Raw genomic sequence first — 25,470 nt, 5'->3', positions numbered from 1 at the left:
CTTCCTCACTATTCTGTCTACCTGCAACTCCATTTTCAAGGAGCTGCACTCCAAGGTATCTTTGTTCAGCAACACTCCCTCGGACCTTACGTTTAAGTGTATAAGTCATGCTAAGATTTGCTTTCCCAAAATGCAGCACCTCGCATTTATCTGAATTAAACTCCATCTACCACTCCTCAGCCCATTGGCCCATCTGATCAAGATCCTGTTGTAATCTGAGGTAACCTTCTTCGCTGTCCACTACACCTCCAATTTTGGTGTTATCTGCAAACTTACTAACTATACCTCTTATACTCGTATCCAAATCATTTATATAAGTGAAAAAAAGTAGAGGGCCCAGCACCGATCCTTGTGGCACTCCACTGGTCACAGGCCTCCAGTCTGAAAAACAACCCTCCATCACCACCTTCTACCTTTTGAGCCAGTTCTGGATCCAAATGGCTAGTTCTCCCTGTATTCCATGAGATCTAACCTTGCTAACCAGTCTCCCATGGGGAACCTTGTCGAATGCCTTACTGAAGTCCACGAAGATCACATCTACTGCTCTGCCCTCATCAATCCTCTTTGTTACTTCTTCAAAAAACTCAATCAAGTTTGTGAGACATGATTTCTCATGCACAAAGCCATGTTGACTATCCCTAATCAGTCCTTGCCTTTCCAAATACATGTACTTCCTGTCCCTCAGGATTCCCTCCAACAACTTGCCCACCACTGACATCAGGCTCACTGGCCTATAGTTCCCTGGCTTGTCCTTACCACCCTTCTTGAACAGTGGCACCACGTTAGCCAACCTCCAATCTTCTGGCACCTCACCTGTGACTATCGATGATACAAATATTTCAGCAAGTGGCCCAGCAATTACTTCTCTAGCTTCCCGCAGAATTCTAGGGTACACCTGATCAGGTCCTGGGGATTTATCCACCGTTATGCATTTCAAGAAATCCAGCACTTCCTCCTCTGTAATGTGGACATTTTTCAAGGTGTCACCATCTATTTCCCTACATTCTATATCTTCCATATCCTTTTCCACGGTAAATACCGATGCAAAATACTCATTTCGTATCTCCTCCATTTTCTGCGGCTCCATTCAAAGGCCGCCATACTGATCTTTGAGGGGCCCTATTCTCTCCCTAGTTACCCTTTTGTCCTTAATGTATTTGTAAAAACCCTTTGGATTCTCCTTAATTCTATTTGCCAAAGCTATCTTATGTCCCCTCTTTGCCCTCCTGATTTCCCTCTTAATATACTCCTACTGCCTTTATACTCTTCTAAGAATCCACTCGATCTATCCTGTCTATACCTGACATATGCTTTCCTCTTTTTCTTAACCAAACCCTCAATTTCTTTAGTCATCCAGCATTCCTATATCTACCAGCCTTTCCTTTCACCCTAACAGGAATATACTTTCTGTGGATTCTCGTTATCTCGTTTTTGAAGGCTTCCTATTTTCCAGGCGTCCCTTTACCTGCGAACATCTGCCCCCAATCAGCATTTGAAAGTTCTTGTCTAATACCGACAAAATCGGCCTTTCTCCAATTTAGAACTTCAACTTTTAGATCTGATCTATCCTTTTCCATCACTATTTTAAATCTAATAGAATTATTCTCACTGACCCCAAAGTGCTTCCCCACTGACACCTCAGTCACCGGCCCTGCCTTATTTCCCAAGAGTAGGTCAAGTTTTGCACCTTCTCTGGTAGGTACATCCACATACTGAATCGGAACATTTTCCTGTACACACTTAACAAATTTCTCTCCATCTAAACCCTAAACACTATGGCAGTTCCAGTCTATGTTTGGAAAGTTAAACTCCCCTACCATAACCACCCTATTATTCTTACAGATAGCTGAGACCTCCTTACAAGTTTGTTTCTCAATTTCCCTCTGATTATTATGGGGTCTATAATACAATCCCAATAAGGTGATCATCCCTTTCTTATTTCTCAGTTCCACCCAAAAAACTTCCCTGGATGTATTTCTGGGAATATCCTCCCTCAGCACAGCTGTAATGCTATCCCTAATCAAAAACGCCACTCCCTCTCCTCTCTTGCCTGTATAAATAAAATTTATCATTACAAGTTATCGATGATCATTACGTGTATGGAATGAGCTGCCAGAGGATGTGGTGAAGGCTGGTACAATTGCAACATTAAAGAGGCATTTGGATGTGTATATGAATAGGAAGGGTTTGGAGGAATATGAGCCGGGTGCTGGTAGGTGGGACTAGATTGGGTTGGGTTATCTGGTCAGCATGGACAGGTTGGACCGAAGGGTCTGTTTCCATGCTGTACTTCTCTATGACTCTATGACTCTATAATATAGATGTTACCACTATAAATTACTCAAGACAATGCTGCTGTATATTTGCAATTTAAATGGTGATACCAATATTATATTGTTAATAGGGCAAGTTGCCATTAACAGGACTGATTGTCACCAGGCTGGATGATAGTGAGACTGACAAGAACACCTTTGAAATTACTGGTGAGTTACTAATTTAATTCAGCATTTCTTTTTAAGTCCAGTCATCCGATCACAAATTGACAAACAGTGCAGGGAATCCACTGTAAAAGTTAAACTACCAATCTTAGCAGGCTGGCTGAATGATTCTTACACCTATCTCCTGAGGCAATGCAGAGAGTTTCAAAGCACCTTACAGAAATGCAATGGGTTCATCAGATGTTCCTTTCCCTGTTTAGATTAGATTCTCTGCAGTGTGGAAACAGGCCCTTTGGCCCAACAAGTCCAAATGAGCAACCCACCCAGACCTATTCCCCTAACTAATGCACCTAACACTACGGGCCAATTCACCTGACCTGCACATCTTTGGACTGTGGGAGGAAACCGGAGCACCCGGAGGAAACCCATACAGACACGGGGAGAAAGTGCAAACTCCACACAGACAGTCGCCTGAGGCTGGAATCGAACCTGGAACCCTGGTGCTGTGAGGCAGCAGTGCTAACCACTGTGCCGACCTGATTTTTAAATTGTCAAGTTTTTTTAAGTCTTAGTGAACATTGTTTGGCAAAGAAACAAATTAGATATGGCCATAGGATTGGACCAAGGACAATTCAGTAAGACTATCTTCCAAATGTGAATTTGGGGTCTTGGGTCAGAGGTTATAGAACATAGAAGAATACAGCGCAGTACAGGCCCTCGAACTTGAGCTATAGCTTTCCCAATCAATATCAGGAAAGTTAAAGTCCCCCATAACAACCACCCTATTACTGTCACTCATCTCCACGATGGTTAGGCCATCATGCCTGGAGAGATCAGTTCATTGAATTACCATTAGATACTGAACTTTACATACAAAAGGTCAATGATCAGCCAGCTTATTAAGATGTATTTTATTTTAATACATTAATTATTGGGCATGCCTGCCAAGTCCAATACCTATTATCCATACCTAGTTGCCTTTGAGAAAATGGTGGTGAAATGTCTCCTGAACTGCTGGAGTCCGTGTGGTGTTGCTACATCCCCAGTGCTACTTATTAAGAAGGGAATTGCAGGATTTTGATCCAATAATTTTGATACTGGAAGCATGGTAATATGATTCCAAGTCAGGAACGGCTTGTGTCTTGGAGGGGAACCACATCCATGGTATTCCCATGCATCTTCTATCGTTGTCCTTCCCCGTGCAATTTATAAGCTCCATGATTTGAGTGCCATCAGGCTGTCAGACACTAACCTGAGGATAGACAATTGATCCTCAAGTATAGAACAGTCATGGTTGGATATCAACCATGAAGATAACTTGCTGTGTAAAACATTGACTTGTTAATTGTATTGTAAGGAAACTACCACATCAGAACAGTTGACCAACCTGATCTTGTTCCACTCTCTCTGTAGGAAGTATGATTGAACGGATTTTGGTGACTTGTTCCAGTCATCAGGATTTGCAGGAATGGGTGGATCATCTTCAGAAACAAACAAAGACGCCCAGTGTGGGAATTCCTGTGGTCAGACAGCAGTCTGTTCCATGTCATACAGTAAGAGAAAGAGACAACCAAATGAAATGATATAGGGATATTTAGTAATGCTGACATAATTGATTCATGTCCATAACCTCCTTAAAACTATACTTGAATACACTATTGCAGCTGTCTGTGGTATGGTGGAGAGGGCTGAGCAGGAATAATCCAATATTGCACAATGACTGGTGGGGGTCATGGGGTGGCAATTAATGGAGGTATTCATTGGGTTGGTTCCTGTGTTGGGGATGGATTAATTATGCTGGTTTTATTTGGGGTCAATGAATTGCACATACCACCTATAAACAAAGTTCATGGAAATCTGGAATGCTTTCTTGCTGTTGAGATTAGGTGGAGATGGCTCAGTGGTTAGCACTGCTGTCTCACAGTGCCAGCGACCTGGTTCAAATCCAGCCTTGGGCGACTGGGTGGAGTTTGCACATTTTCCCTGTATCTGCATAGGTTTCTGGTGCATTGGTTTCCTCCCACAGTTCAAAGATGTGTTGTTTAGGTGGTTTGGCAATGCTAAATTTGCCAAACTGTCAGGGATGTGTAGGTTGGTTGGACTAGCTGTGGGAAATGCAGTGTTTTAAGGATAGGGTAGGAGGTAGGATGCAGTCCAAAGTATCAGTGTGGACTCGATCGGTCAAATGGCTTAATTCCACACTATAGGGATTCTATGAGTGTTAATTGAAAGTGGTAGATTTTAGTTGGATATTAAAGATTATGAAACAATGATAAGTATGTGGAAGTTAAAACAGAGATCATCAATGACCCCACTGACTGGCAAAACAGGTTTGAAGAGCAGAATGGCCTCCTGATGTTTCGATATTCTCTCTAGTGGCCTGGTCAATGTTCATATCTCAACAATTATGAATAAAAACAGGTTGACTGATCAATTCTGTTCTTGTTATTTTGGGATCTTGCTGTACCTAATTTGTCTATGGTGTGTCGTACGTAACAACAACATTTGAAAAGCATTTCATTGGTTCTAAATGACCAGAAGACAAAGAGCTCTAGGACACCCTCAGATTATGAAAGATGCCATAGAAATGTAGCCATTTCTCTTCTTGCTTTTACCACGATTGAAAAGTGTTTTTCTCTTCTTGGTCAGAGCACCATCCCACAACTAGCCCTTTCCTTTGGTTGGGGCTCAGCCCTCTACCACTCATCCCACCAAAGAAATAGTCAGAGGTCTGGCTTTGGCCTGCACACTGCCATATCTCAATCAATGTTTCATCCTGTGTCTCCTTACCCTAGCTGGGTGGGTCCAAGGGCTTTACTTTGCCTTGCGAGGGTTTGTGGTTGGATCTTTTTATTATTTATTCCTGGGATGTGGGCATCACTGGCTGGGACAACGATTATTGACCAAACATAGTTACCCTTGAGAAGGTGGTGATGAGCTGCATTTTTGAGTTGCTGCAGTCCATACATATAGTTAGATACATTGCAGTTAATGAGGGCAGTTCCAGGATTTTGATTCAGCAGTGATACTGAAGGAACGGCGATATATCTCCAAGTTAGGATGGTGCGTGACTTGGAGGGGAACATGCAAGTGGTGGTGTTCCCTGTATCTGCTGCCCTTGTCCTTCGAGGTGGAAGTAGTTGTAATGTGGAAAAGTGATGTCTAAGCAGCCTTGGTGAATTTGAGCAGAGGTACTTGAATAAACAATATTTGGAACGTGGGAGCAAAAAAGAGCAAGTACTTTCATTGTTTGGAACTAAAGCGTTCAGTTCTGTAATAACTAGCTTTTTGTGCTCTGTCTACAGCTTCCACTACATCCTGCAACACCCCTCAATAAGCATTCTGATGGTTATCCAATATCTGTGACTCCTTCATATCATACCCTTCCGCATCCTTCCTTACACGGGACATCACATAGCTCTCTGACCTGGGGACCCCTAGAACCACCCAAAATGCCAAAGCCTTGGAGTCTGAGCTGCCTCCGCCCAGCAGCCCCACTGAAACCGTCAGCTGCTCTGTGTTATAAGGAGGTTGGTCTTCACTTTTGCAAATTCCTGATGTAAGACTTGCCATAGATCTCACACTGGCCAGCTTATATGTTTTTGCAGTATTAGGTTATTGTAACTGACATTTGATAAAAACTTCCTAATGATGATGAGCTTTTCCTAACATTAATAGGTCAATGACAGCCTCAGATTTGGGCTGATCAATCTCAGTTTCTAATAATGATCCCTCAATTTCATCTCTTTCCAGCGCATCTAGTTGCCCTTAAATTCAAGAACAATGCAGCATGCAATCTGCTATTATGACAATGTTTTCTGGCCTTTTATGCAGGATCTCAGCAAGAGTCCTAAAACCATGAAGAAACTACTTCCCAAACGGAAACCAGAAAGGAAAGCATCTGATGAGGAATTTGCATTGAGAAAAAGTATGTTTGGCATTCAGTTATTGTCTCATCTCTGTCTTTATTGAGATTCTTTGTCACTTTTCCATTTTCTAGCCAACCTACTGACATCAGTTTTTTTTTTGCTGCTCATAGCCAATTGTAGATGAACAATTGGAAAGAGACTAATAAGTTGTTAAGAAAGGAGAGTTACTCAAACTAATGAGAGTCGGATCAGATTGCACCAGTTGTAGGTTATGTTGCTCAAAGTGAACACAGTGTTTGTTCATGTGTAATTTGTATAAATATTAAACCTCTGTCATTTTATGGTTGGCAAGCTGTAACAAATGGTGTATCGCAGGGATTACTGCAGAGGCCTTAATTTTTTACAGTTTATATAAATTACTTGGTTGAAGGAATCAAAATATGTTTGCTAAATTTGCTGATGACACAAAAGATAAACAGTAAACTAAGTGTGAAGTGGACTTAAGGATGTTACAAAGGGATGTAGGTTGAATGTGTTGACAAAGATGTGGCAAATGGAGCAGATACTTTTAATCAACCTGTTCTGATGTGTTATGATACCAGGAGGAAAATATGGGAGTGTCTGTTTTGGTAAGAAGAATGATGCCCGCATTCCAGGAATCAGTAAAAAAGCAGCTTATTATTTAAGGAGAGAGAGTGTCCAAAGCTCTGAGATGCAGAGGGATCTGAATGTTCAGAACTGCCCCTCCCACTTCCCTGATGTGATGTCCATTCTGGGCCTCCCCTGCAGCCTACTCAACTCCACCTGCAAACTGGAGGACACCAAGGCTACCCACACACTGGAGGAGGAACACCTCATCTTCCACCTCAGGAGCCTACAACCACACAACCTCAACATTGCATTCACCACTTTCCAAATCTCCCTTCCCCCAACCACATCCCAGAACCAACCCTCCGAATTGGCTGCATCCTCTTGACCTGACCAACCTGTCCATCCTCCTTTCCACGTATTGGCTCCACATTTCCCACCAACTTATCATAATCACCTCCTACCTTGCCTCACTTACCACTTCCCTAGCACCTCCTCCACTCCCTGTATTTATTTCCCAGTTCCCTTCCCACCCCCCCACCCCACCCCCCCAAGTCCTGATGGAGGATTATGACTGAAACGTTGACTCTTGCTCGTCAGATGCTGCCTGAACCACTGGGTGCTTTCCAGCGTCATACTTTATCAACTCTGGCTCTTCAGCATCTGCAGTCCTCAGGATCTGCTAATTACTCACGGTGCCTCAAGCTTGTGAGGGTAGGAAGAGGATGATGGAGCAGATGAATGCATGGCTGAGGAGCTGGTGCAGGGGAGAGGAAGACACATTTTGGGGTTATTAGAATCTCTTCTGGGGCATTCCCTCAGCCCCACCCCTCCCTATTTATTCCTCAGCCCCCTCCCCAGTCCTGATGAAGGATCTTGCCCGAAACTGCAACTTTCCTCAGATGCTGCTTGACCTTCTGTGCTTTTTCCAGCACCACACTTTATCAATTCTGTCTCTCCAGCATCTGCAGTCCTCACTATCCCCTAAGTATATAAATCACAAAAGGTTGGTATGAGATACAGCAAGTAATCAGGAAAGTTAATAGAATGTCAGTGTTTATTGTGAGGAGAATTTAGAACAAAAATAGGGAGATTATGCTTCAGTTATATGGGACACTGCCCTGACCACATTTGGAGTGCTGTGTACAGTATTAATTATCTTATTTACCAAATGATATAAATCTGCAGCAAACAGTTCAACGAAAGATTACCAGACTAATACCTGAAATGGACTGATTGTCTCATGAGGAAAGATTGGATAGATTAGACTTGTATCTGCCGAAGTCGAGATGTGATTTGATTGAAACATACAAGATCCAAAGGGGCCTTGTTACGATGGATGTGGAATAGATGTTTACTCTTGTGAGAAAATCTAGAGGTGTAGTCAGCCATTTAGGGCAGAGGAGAAGAATTGTTTTTTTTCTCACAGGCGTTTGTGAGTCCTTTGAAGCTTGTTCCTCAAAAAGCAATGGAAGCACAGTCTTTGAAATTTTTATTGGCAGAGGTAGATAGATTCGCAATAAGGAAATGGGTGAAAGAGTAGAGGCAGGCATGTGGTGTAATCCGATCTGTCATGATCTTATTAAAGACAGCACAGGCTCAAGGGGCTGACTGGCTAACTCCTGGATTCTGAGGTAATCTTGTCCTTGAGGCCCACATCCTTTGACATTGTTCCTTTGACCCACAATCTTTGACTCAGATTTAACACTCTCGACCATGAGTCTCAAGGTTGTAGTTCAAGTCTCACTCCAGGGCAAGGGCCAAAAAACATGGCTGACACTCTGCTGCAGTGCTGAGGGAGTGTGTCAGTAGAAAAAGATCAGTAGGAGAAATGAAATATCTTTCAATTGAAAGAGCTTACTTCACTTCAATAATGCAGTGTTAAGGTGCAGGTCACAATGTTGCATGGAGTCAGAGAGATGTACAGCATGGAAGCAGACCCTTTGGCCCAATTCGTCCATGCTGACCAGATATCCTAAATTATTTGGTCCATGTCCCTCCAAGAAACTGAGTCAAGAGCAGGCAAGCATAGCATTAGATTCCACCTGGGCCTCATTGCTAGGTATAGTCTTGGAGGAAATGAAACTCATAACCTCAATTTTGTTCTTGACCCTGGGCACCACTGGGGGAAGCAAAGGATATCTACCATTGATGTTCTTAGAGTTTTGTTAAAACAAGGATCTAATTTTCCAATTGGATACAAAATTGGCTTGACAGTGGGAGACAGGAGGTGGTGATGGTGGAGAGTTGATTTTCAGACTGGAGACCTGTGACCAGCAGTGTTCCACAGGGATTGGTATTGGGTCCACTTTTGTTTGTCATTTATATAAGCAATTTGGATGACAAATTTGCGGATGACACTAAAATTGGTGGTATAGTGGACAGTGAAGAACGTTATCTAAGATTACAAAGAGATCTTGATCAATTGGGTCAATGGGCTGAGGAGTGGCAGATGGAGTTTAATTTGGATAAATGCAAGGTATTGCATTTTGGTAAAACAAATAAGGGTAGGACTTATATAATTAATAGTAGGTCCTGAATAGTGTTATAGAACAGAGAGCTAGGGGGTTCAGGTACATAATTCTTTGAAATATGCATCACAGGTAGACAGGTGGTGAAGAAGGCAGTTAGATACTTACCTTCATTGCTCAGATCTCTGAGATGTCACATTGAGATTGTACAGGGTGCTGGTGAGGCCTTTTGGAGTACAGTTTCCAGTTCTGGTCGCCCTGCCAAAAGGAAGGATACTATTAAATTGGAGAGGGTTCAGAAAAGATTTACCAGGATGTTGCCAGAAATGAAGAGCTAAAGTTATAAAAATAGGCTGGATAGGACGGGACTTCTTTCAGTGGAGCATTGGAGGTTGAGGAGTGACCTTACAGAGGTTTATAAAATCATGAGGTGTTTAGATAAGGTGGCTAGCAAGGGTCTAAGGAGAAAGTTTTCAAAAGGACATGAGGAACAACCGTTTTACACAGAGTGGTTTGTATGTGGAATGAATTGCCTCAGGAAGTAGTGGATGCAGGTACATTTAAAATGTAAAAGACATTCAGGCAAATACATAAATAGGAAAGATTTGGAGGGTTATGGCCCATATGCAGGCAAGTAGGACTAATTTAGTTTGGGAACATGGTCGGCATGGACGACTTGGACTGAAGGCTCTGTTTCTATGCTGTATGACTCTATAATCTCAAGCAACAGCCTGATTTTTGGACATGATTTGAGGAAGTATTGGCTAAGCATTTATTTTTAATTTTTAAGATGTTGTTCAGATGAAATGTGAATCATCACAGGCCACTTTTAGTCTGCAAATTATTGATTTGAAAGCATCAGCCTTCTGTGATTGGAAAAATGCTGCAGGGGATGCTGAGTGTTTCTAACATTTTCTGTTTTTATTTCGGACATCCAGTAAAAACAACATTTTGCTTTTGCGTTAACATTTTGTGGCTGTGTGTTGAGGAGGCTTTTTGTTTATATTAATCAGGCACAGCAGCACTTGAAGAGGACACACAGATCTTAAAAGTTATTGAAGCATACTGCACTAGTGCCAAAACCCGTCAAACTCTGAACTCAAGTAAGTGATAAAGCAGCTGTATTCCATAAAATGAGCCTTTATTGGAAAATACTTGAATCAGATTAAAAGGGTTTTGATTTTTTAATCATTGAACATTTTTAACTGTTTTGCAGAAATCACAATATATTATTAGATTAGATTAGATTACATTGAAGTTATGTTGAAGTTTTCCAAAATATTATGGTTAGTTTAATTGCTCAATTTACATGCTTAAAAATAACTTCAATTTACTTTTCTTCCAGTGAATGCAGAGCAAAAGCAACATCCTTTAAAGTACTAAATCCTTCAAAAATAAAATCAATCAACCCTAGAATTCTTTGATCTCGCCCTGTTGAATTATATTAAAGTTAAACTTAATTCAGATTTTAAAATCAGATTTGGTGTTGAATGCAGGGTCATTGATAAAGTTTGTGTTGGATTTTGAAGTTTCAGAATGTCATTTTTCTAATTATAAAGGCAGATGTGGGTTGGGTAAAGGAGTGGGAAATGTTCCTCCTAATGAATCTGACTAGATCCTGAGTTTAAAACTCAGTGCACAGCTCAGAACTGGCAGCTCATTAATCTTTTTGCTGTGTGTCTGTCTATTCAATATTTAGCTCTGACTGTGTCAAATTTAATCACCTCTGGCTAAGGATCTGGTATATGGGTGAAGGATTCACATTTTTGGATCGTTGGAATCTCTTTTGGGATAGAAGTGACCTGTACAAGAAGCACGGATTGCACCTAAATTGGAAGGGGACTAATATGCTGGAGATTTGTTAGAGATGCTCAGGAGAATTAAACTAGTAAGGTGGGGGGGGGGCAGAGGGCAGAGGTGTGGGACCCAGGGAGTAGCGAGGAAAGAGATGAATCTGAGACTGGTACAGTTGAGAACAGAAGCGACTCAAACAGTCAGGGCAGGCAGGGACAAGGTAGGACTAATAAATTAAACTGCATTTATTTCAATGCAAGGGGCCTAACAGGGAAGGCAGATGGACTCAGGGCATGGTTAGGAATATGGGACTGGGATATCACAGCAATTACAGAAACATGGCTCAAGGATGGGCAGGACTGACAGCTTAATATTCCAGGATACAAATGCTACAGGAAGGACCGAAAGGGAGGCAAGAGAGGAGGGGAGCGGCGTTTTTGATAAGGGATAGCATTGCAGCTGTGCTGAGGGAGGATATTCCCAGAAATACATCCAGGGAAGTTATTTGGGTGGAACTGAGAAATAAGAAAGGGATGCTCACCTTATTGGGATTGTATTATAGATCCCCTAATAGTCAGAGGGAAATTGAGAAACAAACTTGTAAGGAGATCTCAGCTATCTGTAAGAATAATAGGGTGGTTATGGTCGGGGATTTTAACTTTCCAAACATAGATTGGGACTGCCATAGTGTTAAGGGTTTCGATGGAGAGGAATTTGTTAAGTTGATCAGAAAATGTTCTGATTCAGTATGTGGATGTACCGACCAGAGAAGGTGCAAACCTTGAACTACTCTTGGGAAATAAGACAGGGCAGATGACTGAGGTGTCAGTGGGGGAGCACTTTGGGGCCACGAACATCATTCTATTAGATTTAAAATAATTATGGAAAAGGATAGACCAGACTAAAAGTTGAAATTCTAAATTGGAGAAAGGCCAATTTTGATGGTATTAGGCAAGAACTTTCGAAAGCTGATTGGAGGCAGATGTTCGCAAGTAAAGGGATGGGTTGAAAATGGGAAGCCTTCAGAAATGAGATAGCGACAATCCAGAGAAAGTATATTCCAGTTAGGGTGAAAGGAAAGGCTGGTAGATATAGGAATGCTGGATGAATAAAGAAATTGAGGGTTTGGTTAAGAAAAAGAAGGAAGCATATGTCAGGTATAGACAGGATAGATCGAGTGAATTTTTAGAACAGTATAAAGGCAGTAGGAGAATACTTAAGAGGGAAATCAGGAGGGCAAAAAGGGGACATGAGATAGCTTTGGCAAATATAGTTAAGGAGAATCCAAAGAGTTTTTACAAATACGTTAAGGACAAAAGGGTAACTATGGAGAGAATAGGGCCCCTCAAAGAAGTGCAAGGCAGCCTTTGTGTGGAGCCACAGAAAATTGGGGAGATACTAAACGAGTATTTTTCATCAGTATTTATTGTGGAAAAGGATATGGAAGATATAGAATGTAGGGAAATATATGGTGATATCTTGAAAAATGTCCATATTACAGAGGAAGAAGTGCTGGATTTCTTGAAATGCATAACGGTGGATAAATCCCCAGGACCTGATCAGGTGTACCCTACAATTCTGTGGGAAGCTAGAGATGTGATTGCTGGGCCTCTTGCTGAGATATTTGTATCATCGATAGTCACAGGTGAGGTGCCAGAAGATTGGCGGTTGGCTAGCGTGGTGCCACTGTTTAAAAAGGGTGGTAAGGACAAGCCAGGGAACTATAGACCAGTGAGCCTGATGTCAGTGGTGGGCAAGTTGTTGGAGGGAATCCTGAGGGACAGGAAGTACATGTATTTGGAAAGGCAAGGACTGATTAGGGATAGTCAACATGGCTTTGTGCATGAGAAATTATGTCTTCCAAACTTGATTGAGTTTTTTGAAGAAGTAACAAAGAGGATTGATGAGGACAGAGTGCTAGATGTGATCTACATTGTCTTCAGTAAGGCATTCGACAAGGTTCCCCATGGGAGACTGGTTATCAAAGTTAGATCTCACGGAATACAGGGAGACCTAGCCATGTGGATACAGAACTGGCTCAAAGGCAGAAGACAGAGGGTAGAGATTGGTACAATTGCTACGATTAAACGACATTTGGATGGGTATATGAATAGGAAGGAGAAAGTGAGGACTGCAGATGCTGGAGATCAGAGCTGAAAAATGTGTTGCTGGAAAAGTGCAGTAGGTCAGGCAGCATCAAAGGAGCAGGAGAATCGACGTTTCGGGCATAAGCCCTTCTTCAGGAATCATTCCTGAAGAAGGGCTTATGCCCGAAACGTCGATTCTCCTGCTCCTTTGATGCTGCCTGACCTGCTGCGCTTTTCCAGCAACACATATGAATAGGAAGGGTTTGGAAGGATATGGGCTGGGTGCTGGCAAGTGGGACTAGTTTGGGTTGGGATATCTGGTCGGCATGCACGGCTTGGACCGAAGGGCCTGTTTCCATGCTGTACATCTCTATGACTATGACTCTATTACTGTGTGCGGTTCATGTTAAGCTCTCACTTATCTTAGTTTGCAGTTGTTCTGACTAATGTTTGCCCAGATGTACTGGTAATGGACAATATATTAGAGAATTTGATAATATGTAGGACTGATCAATGAATACAATGCTTTGGGGATTTTGGGACCATGTGTTCCTAATATGTCATCTCTCTGTGAACATGAAACCTAAACGATATAGTGGATGTCCTCAGGACTGAATCACGTTCTCTGTCCAGTATTCTCCTGAGGGTCATGAGCATAGCTTCAAAAAGATCATTGAATTGTGAGACTGAAAGTCAGATTGCCAATCACCACTGAATTGCAGACAGTCTCATATTTTATACATAAATACCAGTATTTAATTTGAGTAAAGACTGGCATAAAGAATCATAGAAACATTAATTACATGGGGCTTGCTGGATAACTTTCCAAAATTTGATTTCACTGTAAAGTCAAAATAATTTGTAAGTGAAGGGCTGATGCTGATCATTCCTGAACACAAATTTTAAAACCATGTCACATGTGGTGTAAGGAGCTCTCCAAAGTTGGTCAGTAAAGATGGTCTTTAATTAGGTCATTGTAAAGCTAAATAATAGTGTTTGAGAGCTAAATATTATAGGAACAGGTTGTGACCAATCAGCTCCTCCAACAGCTTCTGTCAGTTAGATCCCAGTGTAAATACGATATTGTGGTGACAAGAGACCCAGTTCAAGGAAGATCATAAATGACTGCTCAATATTCCTAGGTACACAGTGTTTAGGAAAGATGGAAAATAAAGGCAAGGTGGAGAATGGCGCTATTGGTTAAGCAGAGCTGGACAATGAGGATATCTCTTTCAAGGGTTCAAGGACAGCTTTCTTGGGGAGAGCTCCAGATCTATCTTCCCTTTGTCTGAAGAAGTGCTCCCTGACATCCCTGAAGAAGTGCTCCTCTGCTCCCAGAGCCAGTTTTACTCTGCTGTGATAAAGATGATATCGATAGTGAAGAAGAGATGCCACTATAACCAGTGTTTGAGAAATAAAATTAAATGTCAGGGAATGGCCACACAGTATATTTAGTTATATTTCAGTAATTATGGTTAGTACAGTCGTCCCTCGTTCCTCCCTCCCTCCCCCCCGTACTAGCGGGGGATATGTTCCAAGACATACCATGGAAGGCCGAAACCGTGGATAGGAGTGAACCCATTCATTTAAATGGGAAATTTACCTTCCTGGCAGCCTCTTGGTTCTGGAAGGTTCCCTATAATATGTTTGGGCCGTGGGTAATTGAAACTGCAGAAAATGATTCTGCGGATACAGAGGTTGCTCCTGTGTTACCTTAACATCAAGACTGGATATGAAACTCTTAGTTGTTCCTTGGGCGTTTTATCACAATCCATGTATTGCAGTGTTTTACTGTTTTGTTTAGTTATGTCAGGAACGGTTAAAGCATTTGGACCAAATTCCCCTTTCCACTAAAGCAGAACTTCCAAACATTCAGTAGGCCCAGTAGTATTCATGGATACAGAAAGGAAAGTTCATATTTCAGTTTGATGTAAAACATCATCAAACATCTTTCTGACAGCATTTCTCACTCTCATTGCTCCAACACTTGCCATATATTTCCTATGTAGTGCAGACATGTTGATGCAGTATTTGATGTCTCCCTAAGCTTAATACAAAAGCAAAGTAATGCAGGTACTAAAGATCTATAATACAAACAGAAAGTTCTGGAAATACTCAGCGCATCAAATAGTTTGTATGCAGAGAAATTGAGTTAATGCTTTAGGTGACTGACCTTAAATCAAAATGTTTTGCAGGTTTTATGCAGGTGTAGATTTAGGGAATGGTGGGACAGAACAAATAGGAGGTCTGTGATATGGTAACAGACAGGATATTTAAATCCAAGGAGAGAGAATAATGTAAAGCAAAATTGATTGATAATAAGATAAGAAAAGAAACAAAAGGTGAGTCCAGAGAAGGTGTGAATGGTAAAAAGCAACATCGTTACCAACAGCTGTCTGAAACAACCTTGGCAGAGCTTATGACATGAAAATCATAAATACATATGCTGAGTCTGGAAGCCTGATATCACAAATTATGTTGCCAGGACTTAATGATCTGAGTTACAGGCAGAGGTTGGCTAAGCTAGGACATTTTTCTTTAGGCATAGGAGACCAAGGGGGTCCTTATAGAGGTATATAAGATCATGAGAGACATGGATAGGATGAATGCACTCAGTGTTTTTCTCAGGGTTGGGGAATCGAGGACTAGAGGGCATCAGTTTAAGGTTAGAGGGGAAAGAATGAAAGGGAACCTGAGGGGCAACTTTTTTTACACAGAGTGGTATGCATATTGAATGAGCTGCGAGTGGAAGTGTTTGAAGTGGGTACATTAACACCATTTGAGAGGCACCTGGTTAGAAAATGTTAGTATATGGGCCAATGCAGAAAATGGAGTTAGTGTAACTGGACGTTTTGTTTGGCATGGACCAGTTTGGACCGAAGGGCCTGTCTCCATGCTGTAGCACTGTATGACTCTATGACTCTTAAGTGTGTTATTCAATCTTTTTTAACTTCCTTTGGATCAGTGTGGGAGGGAAGGTGTGGTTAGAATGGGAGTGGGACAAAGAATTTATATTGGCATGCCTTTAACAAACTTCCAGACTCAAAAATGAGATCAGCAGTTTCAGGTCCCTTTCTTGTCAGACAGCAATGCTGGCATTTCACACCACCCCTAGACCCGCCATTTGATTCTTGTCCCAATACCATCTCCATTGCACCATCATTCCTTCTGTCATTTCACCTCTCCTGACCTCCAGCCTATCACAGACCTTCCCTTATGTCCTCTATTTCCCCAATCACTACCACCTTCCCTGCTTCTCTATTTGTTCAAAATTTGCTATATCTATTTGTTACTTCCATTTTCTAGTTAAGTTGGGAGGTTACAAACCTAAAGCATTAATCTTTTTCTTTCCCTCTAGGTACTGTTTGATCCACTGGGTATTTCCAATAATTTCTGTTTATCTCATCTTATATTAGTGTGCATGTGGTATATTCTACATCCAGTCATGTTTCTCCTGTCTGAACCAAAACCTGGAGGATAAGATTTACTTTAATTTAGTCATAATCTCAGATGATTATTTGGTGCCTCATGTTGTTGTTGCAAAACCCTTATTGATGAAGAATTGAATCCTCGTTAAGAGGTGGCACAGAATTATCAACCTCTTCTTTGTCTATTGATCAGCAGATAGAACTTTTCAATTTCTGAAAATTTGGGTAATCTAGAAATAAATAAGTTGTGTCCAAATATTATTTTAAAAATGTACTGTGGGAATCAATGTGGCTAATGGGTGGCACGGTGGCACAGTGGTTAGCACTGCTGCCTCACAGCGCCAGAGACCCGGGTTCAATTCCCGACTCAGGCGACTGACTGTGTGGAGTTTGCACATTCTCCCCGTGTCTGCATGGGTTTCCTCCGGTTGCTCCGGTTTCCTCCCACACTCCAAAGATGTGCAGGTCAGGTGAATTGGCCATGCTAAATTGCCCATAGTGTTAGGTAAAGGGGTAAATGTAGGGTAATAGGTGGGTTGCGCTTTGGCGGGTCAGTGTGGACTTGTTGGGCCGAAGGGCCTGTTTCCACACTGTAAATAATCTAATCTAATCTAAAAGTCAATTAGTCTCCTGGATGTGACGGACCATATCCTAGGCCATTAAAGGAGGTAGCTTCAGACATCGTGGATGCACTGTTAGCAATAGTTCAAGGATCCTTCGATTCTGGAAAAACATTGGAAATAGGAGAGGGAGTACGTCACCTGGCCCTTTGATACTACTCTGCCATTCATTATGTTCATGGCTGATTATCCAAATCAACAACCTGTTCCTGTATTTCCCCATATCCAACTCCTTCTTGAAACCATACAATGTTTTCACCTCAAATGCTTTCTGAGCCAGAGAATTGCACAGGCTCACCACTCTTTGGATGAAGAAATTTCTCCTCATCTTGGTCCTAAATTGCCTACTTTGTATGCTTAGACTGTGACCCCTTGTATTTGGGAAGACCAAAACTGGAAGCATCATTCCTGCATTTATCCTGTCTCACCGTGTTAGAATTTTATTGTTTTCTATGAGATCCTCCTTCATTCCTCTCAACTCCAGTGAATATAGTCCTAACTGATCCAGTCTCTCCTCATACGTCAGTCCTGCCATCCCAGAAATCAATCTAGTAAACCCTTCAGCACTCACTTAACAGCAAGAACATCTTTCTTCAGATAAAGAGACCAAGACCATACACAAGGTTCTCTGTGTAGTCTAACCAAGGCTCTATACAATTGCAACAAGAGATCCCTGTTCTTAGACTCAAATCCTCTCACTATGAAGGCCACCCAACCAATTGCCTTCATTACTGACCTCTGCACATACATGCTTACATTCAGGGACTGGTGTACTCCATGTTTCATTGCACTTCACCCCTCTCAGCCTTTCAGATAATATCGTGCCTTTCTGCTTTTGCTACCAAAGTGGATTACCTCAAATCTATCCACATTATCCACAAGTGTCATGCATTTCCCTGCTCACTCAGCTTGTCTAAATCACACTGAAGCATGTCTGTATCCTCCTCACAGTTCACTCTTCCACCCAGTGTGGGACAGTTGGAGAACTGCCAATGTAACACGCATAATCAATAAGAGAAGAAGAAATAAAAACAGGTTACCATAGCTCAGTTAACTTGACATTTGTTATTGGGAAAATGTTAAGAGTTTATTATAAAGGATGCATTGACAGAGCATTTAGAGATACATCATACAATCAAGCAGAGTTAACATGGTTTCATAAAGGGGTGGCATACTTGTCAAACCTATTGGAATTCTTTGAGGAGGTAACAAGCAGGATAGATAAATGGGAACAAGTAGACATAATAAATTTGGATGTCGGAAAAGTATTTGATAGGTGGTTTTCATATGTTAGGACTTAATAAGACAAGAGCCAATGGTGTTGAGAATGTTACATTAGCATGGATAGCGAATTGGCTACCTAATAAGATGGGCGGCACGGTGGCACAGTGGTTAGCACAGTGGTTAGACCCGGGTTCAATTCCCGCCTCAGGCGACTGACTGTGTGGAGTTTGCACATTCTCCCTGTGTCTGCGTGGGTTTCCTCCGGGTGCTCCGGTTTCCTCCCACAGTCCAAAGATGTGCAGGTCAGGTGAATTGGCCATGCTAAATTGCCCGTAGTGTTAGGTAAGGGGTAACTGTAGGGGTATGGGTGGGTTGTGCTTCGGCAGGTCGTTGTGGACTTGTTGGGCTGAAGGGCCTGTTTCCACACTGTAATGTAATGTAATGTAATGTAATCTAATCTAATAGAAGATAGGGAGTTGGGGTAAGGGAGCATTTTCAGGATGATAAATGATGGACTGGCACAGGGATTGGTGCTGGTGTCACAGTTATTTTCAAACTATATGAATGACTTGGATGAGGAAAGTGAATGTACTATTGTCAGGTTGACGGATGACTCAAAAATAAATGGGTAGGCAAGTGGTGATGATGATGATGATGCAAAGCATCTGAGGAATGATGTTGAAAGATTGAATGAGTGGGTAAAAACTGGGTGGGTGGAATATAATGTAAGAAGATGTGAGATTATGCCATTTGGTAGGAAGAATAGATTACTTAAGCAGAGAAAGACTACATAAAGCTGCTTCACATTGGGATCTGGGAGTCCTGGTAAGCTAGCTTTTTGAGATTCATGTACAAGTTCAGGAAATAGGTGAGGCAAATAGAATGTTTCAAAAGGAATGGAATGATAAAAAAGGAAGTCTTGCTAAAAATAGACAAGATAGTAATTAAACAATACATAGAATGCAGAGAACAATTTTGAGCCCCCTATCTTATTTTCTCATGTGGAGAGGTTGATTAGGTTGGGCCTATGCTTGCAGGAAGTTAGAAGAATGAGAGGTGACCTCATTGAAACATATAAGATTCTTATGAGACCTGACTGGCTGGATGCAGAGAAGGTGTTTCCCTTTGTGGAAGAGTCTAGGACTAGTCGGCATGATTTCAAAGTACGGAGTCATCCAGTTAGGACAGAGATGAGGAGGAATTTCTTGTCTCAGAATAAATTAACCTGTGAAATTCTCTCCTGTAGTGGCTGGTTATTTAAGCATATTCAAGGCTGACATGGACAGATTTCTAGTCAAGGAGTATTGGGAATTTACAGAAATTGGAGTTGAGGATGATCAGATCTGTCATGATGTCAGTGAATATCAGAGAGACTAGATGGAACAAATGGCCTACTTTTGCTTAAGGTCTTATAGAATGATGGGGATTAATATGAGAGACATTCTAAGAGATTTTGGTCAGAGCAAGAGAAACTATTTATACAGCAATTTATGGGACTGGAATTAATGACTGAAACAGAGAGTGTATACAGGTTTGACGGGTGAAAAAGGAGATACAGGAACAGAAGTTACAGGATACTGTTGACATGGAGGTTAACCACCAATGGACTGAATGGTCTGTTTCCATCTTGTAAGTTCTATGTAGTGTCATGATTCTGGCTGTGAAGATCAGTGATCCTTGACCCTCCCCATCCTTAGATCTTGGCCTTTGAATTAATCCACACTCAGCCCTAGCCACTCCTTTGAATCAGTACACCCTCTGACCTTGGTCCTTGGCTCCTCCTTGATGCTCTGCACCTTCTGTACTTAACCCTCAGTTCTCCTCACCCTCCATCCTTGGCCCTTCATGCTCTCAACCATCTGGCTGTGCTTATTCAGAAAGTCTAACCTGTATCCCTTTGGCCTTCCAGCCTCTGCTAACACTGTGCAACCCTCACTGAAGTTTTCAATTTTATTCCTTTCCCTTCCTGCAGCAATCATCTTGTCTTTTAAAAGTCAAGGGAAAAATCAACTAATTAGTCCAAACGGGTTGTGAAAGTTTTGATTTATCCTGAAGCGCTGATGATAACCAGAAGGTTTTCTTTCTTCAGTGAACACAGTTTTATTAAATCATGTTTTGCAGTGATCTGAGCTGTTACTGACAATCTGAATAACAATCGATTTTCTTCAATTTCATGAATTAATTCCACTCACCCTATCCGACAGTTTCAGTACTAACTCGGAGCTTCAGTTTCAATCAGTGATCTGACTACCCTGAGTCATCTTCCTTTTATATCTTAGACTCTTTTCATAATGTTTTACCTGGCCCTTTGTGTTGAAGTTGTGAAGCATCCAAACCAGTGGTGGGATGTAACTGGGCCTTGAGCAGTCACCTGATCTATATTGGGATATAGTGTAATTTTGTGATATCACAATCCCAGCAAGAATTGGAGAATGGCTATCCATATTGAACCTTTGACCTGAGATCCCACGGTTGTGACTTCTTGCTCGGGACAGGGAGAGGGTTGGGTGGTGGTGGGGGCTTTTGTGAGAGATGAGTAAATTGGTCTATAATCTGCTATTAATGCTTTATCAGTTTATCAAAATGTTTTAAGCATTTCATGATCCCAGACTGGGAGAAGCTTCTGAAACTAACCCTGCTGTAGAATTTGGATTGAGAACCTTTGTCGCTGGCCTAACAGTTTTTTTTCTCTCCTTCTTGTCTTCACTCCACCTTTGCTTTAATTTCACCTTTTGCATTTGTTACTTTCTTTCTCCTTTTTCCTGAATCCAACCACCAACCCCTCCAACTCCTGCCCTGGCAATGCACCCATCACCATCTGCTCCCGTCACCCATCTACCCCATCCACATCAGCATGGCAAGGCACTGATTTGATGCATAATCATGTTTTGAGTGACGATGACCTATCAAGCCTGGACTCCCCAGCTCGTCGCAGCAGCCTCTCCCGCTTGGAGCCTGCTGATCTGTCTGAAGACTCTGATTATGACAGTATCTGGCTGGCCCACAGTTACCGAATGGGATCAGCAACTCGTAAAAGCTGTTGTTCGTATATCTCGCACCAGAACTAAGGAAACATCCAGTTTTTAAGAATTGCTTGTTGTATTAATTCATTGTCTGGTGATGTTTCCTGCAGTGCTGTGTCCTTATGTTAATGTGTCAAAGCAAGGTATTTTATAACTTGTGTGTAAGGCTGTTCCATTTACCTCTCACTCTCTTCCTCTCCTTCTTTTGGTGGTGAGTAAGGTAACACACAAGCAATTCTCTACCAGCTGAATTATCTGACTTCAGTTGGAAGTGTCAATAGAGGGAGTAGAGCTACACTTGGCCTCAGCTCCCTGAGGCAGGGAGAGAAACATCAACCAGGATTATTGCTCCTGATTGATGCCCAGTGGCCCAAATGTTGCATAAAATATTGCAGTTTTGAAATTGTAATTTGAACATTCTTGTGCAATAGTTTGTTCAGTTTATTGTTTTATATCCTGCCTTTTGTTGATGGTAGTTAATGTCTCATTGAACAATATTTTGACTGTAATTGGGCTTACTGTTTGATTAATGAAATTACAGACCTAGTGTAGGCACGTCTATTGTAGGTGATGGAAACAAGTGCTGGAGTTCACAGCAGATCAGACAGCATCCATGGAGAGCGAACAAGCCAACGTTTCGAGTCTAGATGACTCTTTTCCCGAGCTGATGAAGAGTCATCCAGACTCAAAACGTTAGCTTGCTGCCTGTCCATGGATGCTGTCTGACCTGCTGTGATCTCCAGCATTTGTTGCTTTCGGTACAAACTCCAGCATCTGCAGTAATTTGTTCCTATCTATTGTAGGTGGCATTGAATGCATCATGTTGACACCTGTTAGAACATTTTCCCCACCAAAGGTTAAACTGAAATCTCTTCTGTACCGATACTGAAATTTGTTGACAATACACAGAAACCTTCAGTAGAATGTTGCATTACAATGCACTGTGAGTGTTCAATCTAAAACCTTTGACTTGGTTAACTGGCTTCATGACACCACTAGCTGGGGATTAAGAGGCATGGGTCGACATGAGATGTCTGTCGATCAGAATCTGTTTGGGATTTGCTGAAGCCAGAATTAGAATTCCTGATGTGAGGGAGATATCCCGATGTGCAGAAAGTCAGATGAGTGCTCTATGGTAAACATTCTTCTGCTGATTTGCAGAAACTGACTGTAAAACTGAAGGATCGGTTGAAGGAGTTATGTCAGTAACATCCTAAACATTTCAAATATGACCCCACCAATTTATATACTTCAGAGTAAGAGAGCACAAGTCACAGCATTTCAAGCAGACATAGGGATTGATGGTGAAAATCTCTGGTAATGAAGGTAACCTGCTGCTTATTACCTTTCTTAGAATTTACCTTACAGAGTTTAATTCAGTTAAAACTGGAGAGAGAGATTAGGCAGAAGTGGATCAATTTTTTTTAATGGTAGCACCTCGGACAATAATCACTGTCTGGATTTTGAAACATTTCAAAAGTACGAGGAGTTCCAGTGTGACAATGCTAGTGAATCTGTTGTAAAATAATCATCACAACAGCAGTCAGCAGTCCAGGGTAAACTGTGCCTTGTACTTGACTAAAAGCTAAAAGTGAAACATCCTACTCTTTCAAAAATACAATGTATATCAAATGATTTCATTTTATCGCACACCATAACACTGATAGTGTTGAATTCAAAGTTACCCTTCTTGTTCCATGGTTTTGACTCTCAACACTGCTGTTCATTCAGCTTCCACTGAATAGTCACAATGTAAAGCCCATTTGGATTTATCCAGATATGAAAATGTCAGGAGGGTGAACTGCAGCAATGGAAGAAGGGATGTAGCAACTGCTGTTTAATGCGATTATTGTTGGGTTATTCTTTAGAGATAATGTTGCATGCTTTCCTGTGCAAGAACTTGAGATAGATGAGTTGAGCTAAGACTGTGTCATAGTTGTGCCCCAAATTGGAGGGAGTGAACTTATCAACTGATGCGGGATATTTAGGACCTGATACTACATCTTCCGGGGGGGTGCAACTTGTAATATCTGGCATTCTAGGAATTACAAATGTAGCTGTTATTCGGAGAGGTGAGGTGCAATTGTTTTTGTCTCATGAAAATTAGACATTGCCTGTTTTTATTTCTCCAATGTAGTGACATTGCTATCTGAGAAATCGTGTGGTTCAAACTGAATGTTCCTACAGTTATCCCAGTAAACCCTAATTGGGGGATTGGTTTTATTATTATTGGATGCAGTTTTTCTTTTGAGAAGTTGGAAGAAATTATTGATTGTGTAGAAGGGTTTTTCTGATTAACATAACTAACATCTCTGCCTTAGAACACTTTAAGTATCAGCATCAGTAATTTAGCATTTTGCACAAGTGCTATTTGGTCCATAATGTCTCTGAAAGAGTTGTTCAGTTAGTCCCTACTCCCTGTGCTTTCCCCATAGCCCTACAACAATATTTTCCCTTGAATATGTTCACTTGGATTTGCTAATTTGGTCACTCTAGCAAGTTGTAACAACAAGCTTATTCAAAATGTTAAGTGCTAGTTCTATTCTTGCTTGTGATGGTGCAATAGCTGAAAAATTTAACAAAACCCTATATAAATCACAAAATTTGTAACTTGTTATTTTACTTTTTTAAGTTGTAAATTGTCCTTTAATTCATGAAATGCTGCTGATTGATTCATGGTGGAGTGATGCTGCCTGTTGTTTGTTCATATAAAACCATTTATATTTATCTTTGATGCTGATTTAAAATGTGAGGAATCTCGCTCTACTTCACTGCACTCTGATGTCATGTCCTGATTTGAGATTTAAATTATCTTTAAAATATTGGGTTAATTTCAATAATTTCATGCACTAACAGTAAATTAGCAAAATTATATGGAGGAACCTGTCCAGTTCTGGATGTGTGTTTCCACTTTGTAGGCTCCTTTCTGGGATTGTCCATTCGTACAGTTCACTTATGGACCTATAGCCATGTTGTCATGTAGATCCACTTCATATCAAAGCTACACTTACCGTGTAAATACATCTCATTATAAGAATGCTTCAAAATGAGCGTTAGTCAAAATTTGACACTGAGCCGAGGAATGAGGTATTTGGAATAGTTACCAAAAGCTTAGTCAAAAAGGTAGGTTTTAAGGAACTTGGGGTTGAGGTGCAGCCACAAGTCGTGGAGTGTTTAAAATCAGAATACACCCGAGGCTAGAGTTGGAGGATTTGGGATTTAAGAGGATTGGAGAGCCCGCGGAGGGGTAAGATCAGAGTGGGAATGGATGCCATGTAGGTCAGTGAGCACAGGTGACAGTGGCTGAACAGGACTTTGTGCAAGTTTAAAAATATGGGCGGCAGAGTTTTGAATGAGATCAAATTTGTGGAGAATGGAAAATGGGAGTTGGATTGGCAGATCAAAATTAATGCCCTTTTTTATTTTTAAAATGCCTTCCCTCTCCTTGTTGCAAATATTGAAATGATTGGCTTTAAAATATGAGTAATAGTGGCTGATGTAAAATTGCTTCTTATTCCGTTTCTAGTTTGCAAGGCATCAAGGTTAACATGTGACATTTCTTTAATCTTTCTGGTGACTCATATGCCTTGATTTCTTGTAATCGGTACCAATTTGCTTCCATTACTTTGTATGCTTCAAAAGCTGCTTTGTATCTTTTGTGTGTAGCTAAAGACTCTGATCAAAGCAATTTATGAAGAAAAAAGTTGCATTTGAATAATGCATTGCATATCTCTCACTTGGATAACTTTTATACTGTGCTAAGCAAATGGAACAAGACTGAAATATCATTAATTTAGAGTACAGTGTTTATGAAAGTAAAAAGGGAAATCATTAAGCTTATTTTATATGTAGTTTCTGTTTAATGTTAAATCAGAGACTGGTGATTCGGGCAATTTGATAAAAAAAAGTATTGTCGTGACACCAAAGT

General features: G+C 41.2%; 1 protein-coding gene across 5 annotated transcripts in view; it reads left to right on the top strand.

Annotated features, from left to right (window-relative positions):
* LOC122550467 (rho guanine nucleotide exchange factor 7-like) overlaps positions 1 to 25,470 on the top strand; it is a 137,271-nt gene that overhangs the window by 97,251 nt on the left and 14,550 nt on the right. For 3 of the 5 annotated variants that reach the window (XM_043691225.1, XM_043691224.1, XM_043691227.1), the window contains 5 exons: positions 2,405 to 2,483; positions 3,852 to 3,991; positions 5,744 to 5,968; positions 6,273 to 6,366; positions 10,380 to 10,469. In XM_043691225.1, coding sequence (XP_043547160.1) covers positions 2,405 to 2,483; positions 3,852 to 3,991; positions 5,744 to 5,968; positions 6,273 to 6,366; positions 10,380 to 10,469 — 628 coding nt within the window. Of the gene's footprint in view, positions 1 to 2,404; positions 2,484 to 3,851; positions 3,992 to 5,743; positions 5,969 to 6,272; positions 6,367 to 10,379; positions 10,470 to 21,372; positions 21,885 to 25,470 lie in introns of those variants that run through there. The other 2 variants (XM_043691228.1, XM_043691226.1) reach the window with 2 other exon arrangements.

This window comes from Chiloscyllium plagiosum, chromosome 6 (genome assembly GCF_004010195.1).
Source record: "Chiloscyllium plagiosum isolate BGI_BamShark_2017 chromosome 6, ASM401019v2, whole genome shotgun sequence".
In the NCBI taxonomy this organism is placed as follows: Eukaryota; Metazoa; Chordata; class Chondrichthyes; order Orectolobiformes; family Hemiscylliidae; genus Chiloscyllium; species Chiloscyllium plagiosum.
Note: the sequence above shows the minus strand (reverse complement) of the source record. Positions and strands in the feature narration are given on the sequence as shown.